At 32.3% G+C, this 4925-nt stretch overlaps 1 protein-coding gene across 1 annotated transcript; it reads right to left on the reverse strand.

Annotated features, from left to right (window-relative positions):
- Positions 1-522: 522 nt before the first annotated feature.
- Positions 523-4659, reverse strand: LOC128554508 (phosphatidate cytidylyltransferase, mitochondrial-like). Its single transcript, XM_053535782.1, has one exon. It carries the CDS (start codon positions 4506-4508, stop codon positions 3471-3473), a length of 1038 nt encoding a protein of 345 aa, XP_053391757.1. The 5' UTR covers positions 4509-4659; the 3' UTR covers positions 523-3470.
- Between the last annotated feature and the right edge of the window lie 266 nt (positions 4660-4925).

Here is a 4925-nt window from a genome sequence, read left to right on the forward strand (position 1 = left end):
GGTCACAATAGCTCAAGAGCTATAAATTGACTTTCAACATGCTGTTTGAAAATGGAAGACTGTTCACTTGGAGCCAAACATTTACAAATATTCATTTCTTTTTTGCTTGCGCGAGACATTAAACAACTTGAACAGTACAGTAAGACTTAAACTTCTTTGATCACAAGTACAAATTTTTCTGATATATCTGAAAGTAAATTTAAAGCTTAGTTTCCAACTAGTTACTGAAATTCTCAAATGTCATATCATCGGAAAAATCTCTGATTTTCGATTTATTAGGAATTAAATGCTATTTTTTGTGCATCTTTATGAATACTAACCACATTCAATGGGACTTCTTGCAAATCCATGAATCACGCTAGAAAATTTTAATATTCAATTCTTTTTGGAAGTCATTTCAAAGCAAAACAAAGAGCATTGCCTGGAGAAAACAATGATGCTGACGACTGAAAAACTAGAACAATAGCACACGCTATTGTTAGAATGGAAAAATGTTTGGAATAGATATTAAAACTAAGAGGGTAATCATTACACTTTACTGTTCTCTTTAATACAAAAACAAATCATAATTGCATAGAGTTTCTATATCTTAACAACTATTCAGTGTATACAAATACTGATGCAGCCTGTGAACATCTTACAAATGTGCGTAAGTGTACATTTTTCTATACAAATTTTGTTCTTCAATAATTATAGTAGAACTTAAGGGATGAATTCTTTAAAGTTAAATTGTTACCAACCTTTGAAACATTATTCATAAACCTCTTTACTAAAGGGAAACAACCTGAATAATAATTTTCTCTGGAATATATATTTTTTTCAATTCACACTTTACTTCTTATCTAAGTAACTGAAAAATAAACATCTGTTACCTGAAATAGAGGATAGAACAGTCATTCTGCAAGCACTATTTAAAATGTTTCTTTGATTTTCTCATATTTCTAGATATTTGTTGCATATTTTGAGTCAAAATGTTTGACACATTTATTTAAACTGAACAAAACTGCTATGTCACCAATAGCTATTTTGCCAATATCATAAATATTACTGAAAGTACTTTTCTGAAATTAAATACACATTTAGATCAATATGTTGTAAGTAAAAAATCAAAATTCTAAACTTATTGAACTACCATTGCAAATATATACATAATTTTATTCAATTTACTGCCACACAGAATTTTCAAAAGTCACAAAGATACATCAGAGAAGTTGTGCTTTGAGAATATGGGTGAATACCATTTTTAAGGATAAAGTTGGAAGTTTTACAAGAGAATGGTTACATGTATATTACACAAAAATTAAATGCTCTCTGATGATATGGTATTTTCTTCTTTTGCTGTCATGTTCTTCCTTTAAAACGGTTTAAGCTATTTTGCAAATTCTAGACACTTTAGTTCATACTTGTGACTTTTCAAGAATGGGTGTAAGGTACTTCTGCATGTTTGATAAACCGGAAGTACTGGCGTAACATCATTAATCCAGAAAATGTAAAATAAAGCTTGGACTCAGGAACGAAAATCATTTTTATAAGTTTCTGGAAATCTGCAGGTACAGTTATTAATACAACAATGTTACTATGTATCTAAAGATAAAATATGTAACTAAAACGTCTGGCGTGTTAAATCATTCTCAATAATCTTTTAAAATCAGCTTGAAATGTGATAACCAATTTAATCTTGAGCAAATATCTAAAAACAACTGACATACAGACATATATACATTATATTTCACCATATTACAGGCCATTTGTTTATTTACGAATATGAGGGGTTTCATTAGAATCTACTTTGTAGAAAAATTTCTATTCACGAAAATGTTAACAAAATTGTGATTTTCCCATAGATTTCCATTACGAAAACTTTTAGTTTTAGTGTTAGGTCCAAATTTTTCAAATCAGTCTAGCAAAAAATCAAGCACACAACCCCATCTTTTTTTATTTGCAGAATGTTTTTAGTTTGAAGTTTCTGAAGTTTTGAAAAATCAGTGTTACATAGAAGTCAAATTCTACATTGCAGAAACATTTTTGAGCGGCTTAGCCAAACGTGCAGAACTACCTTAGGTGGTAAAATGAGTAAACTTATATGATGGCATAGTTTTAGAAAATGTTATTAATGACTTATTGATATGAGTACGCAAAATTTCAAAAATGTACTTACAGTAAAACTGAATACATTTGTTAAGTACATACATATATACATATACAGTACATGTTTCTCTTTATGAACATACCACCTTGAGAAATTCCATGCTTTTTGACACATTTCAGTACAGAAGATGTCACAATTCGCCCAGAGCATTTCTTGAATAGAAATTTATAGTTGTATCTTTTCAGAACACTGATTTGTTACATACTGTTGTCTATATTAAAATCAATCCGTATTAATTATTATTCTAACAGACAAGCAAATAACCTACATACATGTAGAGCAAAATCTATCTCGGGCTATTCTGCAATAAACCACTCGCATGCAATGATGTCATCCAATCCAGGTGCGTAGCACGGTCGCAAAAAGTAGTTACCATTTTTTCTAACACTGTTGATACTAGTATGTCATGTTAGAATCGGAATAATAAGTTCCCAAGTGTGATTTATCGTAGAATATCCCGAGTTTTTTCCTTCTTATTCGAAACAATATATTCTTACGCATAAGAACTCAAAACTCGGGTTATTCTACGATAAACCACGTTTGGGAACTTATTATTTCTTAAACAATAAGACTTAGTTATGATTTCCCATGCAAAGTGGTATGGAAATGTGTGACTTGCAGGGGATTTAAATCACCTTCTGATATAAAGTCCAACAATAGTTATTGCAGAGTGGTCTCCCTTCCCTTCAAAATTAGTTGCAAGGATCACTTTTTTTAACTCAACTTACTCTTTCTCAAAATATGACCCTCTACTATTGTTTTTAGATTACGAAATCTGGTGCAAAATATCTTCAAGTACAATTATTGCTTTAGTGTCTATATGAGTAATAAGAAAAATAGATAAATATTTAACAAAGTTTAACATACTTCATCATATTAAGTACATATGCAACACAAAACTTCTTATGAGGCCATAGGTTTGAATCCCATTTTAGGCATTATAATTCTCCTTGATGACTGATTGAAGATTTTTCTAATCTGTAAGATAATGTTAATTGTGGTTTGAAATGTTCAGTAACTGTTTAACAGTGTGGTACTGTATAAAAATATATTTTAAATCATTATGTTTACAACTTTTTGGACAAAACATAACATTCTGACTTAAGTAGCTGACAAACATTTATTTGCTTGAATCCTAAAATGGAAAAAAATGCCATAAAGCTACATCATCAAACATAATTTCACTGTCACAGTGTAAAAATAAATTATATGGAGCAGTTTTACATTCTCCTCTTATAAGAGTTATAATTATCAGAAATAAACTTGTTTAGTTTCGGAACGAAATAATGTGTGATTATCCATGCAACCAATCTCTTATTTTTCATTTACTGCCAGCCTTAGATTTCATTCCTTTTAACATTTTCTTAACTTTACTCCAGCTATACCTAACACTCTTGCGAACACCAGCTGTCAATATACTCTTTATACTCTGACTCCAGCTCGACTTGTTCACAATATTCGAAATACTTTCAGACACGTACTTGGCACAGCCACTATCTAATGCTGTACTCCGAACAATATCCTCAACATCTGGGTAGATATTGGGGAATGATTTTTTACGGATTGCTAGCAACTCTTCTACGACAACACGCGGTACGTGATTTAGATGATAGAACCTCGTAACTTCATTCTGGTAATGAATAAACATATTTATACGATTATTGTATTTTAAGTACATAGTATCGTCTAAAATGGGTTTATAAAGTTTGTTGAAATAAGGAAAATTTGGAGCGACGATTTTAGACACTTTCCCCTTATCCTCTCCAAACTTCATTCTGAAATCCCCGCTATATGATAGACCAGTTATTGTTGTGTACAAATCATTCTCCGTAAAAGTCTCTGGCAAAAGTAACAGGGATGCATGAACAGTGCTACACAAATTTGCGTGTAAAGCTTGAATGAGTCTCGCCGAATGCGGCTTCTTTATAATTTTCACCGGTTTATGTAATCGTCCACTAACATACAACGAATCCCAATTCATCAAATCGGAAATTAATACATCTGTACCTATGACACCATACTTTATCAACCTTTGTTCAAAAGGAACGAGGGTATTAAAATATATACCAGCGCCATAGCGATCTTGGATTTTTGTTACAGTTTTTGAACCTAAGCGCTTCAAAAAAGAATAATGTTTAGAATTTCTGTAGATATTTTCTCTATGCCATTCTTCTGGGTGATCAACGACGAAAACAAAGTCGAGCATGTTTTTAGACATGTCTGTTCCTGTCTGCTGGAAAACTCCTGATCCATACGCAAATGCCATTTGTATCCCTGCAGGAAATCCGGCTAAAACCCGCTGAAATACGTCCGACTTCACAACTGTAACTTCAGACGAAAACGTTCTCAGCAGTGCCATCTTTGCTCCTCTTTACCAAATTCAAATCTTAACTGAAATAACCATTTTCACTTGCAAGTTCTGTAATTTCAAATTTAAGTTAAAAAAAGTATCTCAGAGCTCAACATGGAAATATAGAACTTGTGAATCTACTCTTTTATTCCGTTTTAGTAAATACACCAACGCCTTTCACGTCTTGACGTTGCAACATCTCAAGCTGCCTCACGCCACGTCTGTAAACCTGTTCAATCTGTAGAGTGTTTGTGCGTGGAATTTCAGCATTCTTCTTGAATTCATTTCTCACATAGTTGGCCAGCCCAGGGCGTGTTTTAGCAACCCTAAGAAAGTCTCGATACAAACTTAGAACCTGTTTCTGTATCTTGCTATGTCGCACCATATTCACTGTATCTAGCTAGCCTGTACCATATTCAGTGAATA

This window comes from Mercenaria mercenaria, unplaced genomic scaffold (genome assembly GCF_021730395.1).
Source record: "Mercenaria mercenaria strain notata unplaced genomic scaffold, MADL_Memer_1 contig_5088, whole genome shotgun sequence".
Taxonomy (NCBI): Eukaryota; Metazoa; Mollusca; class Bivalvia; order Venerida; family Veneridae; genus Mercenaria; species Mercenaria mercenaria.

Excerpts from the sequence above, each read along its gene's own strand:
- LOC128554508 (XM_053535782.1), bottom strand. The coding sequence starts at position 4,508 with ATGGCACTGCTGAGAACGTTTTCGTCTGAAGTTACAGTTGTGAAGTCG.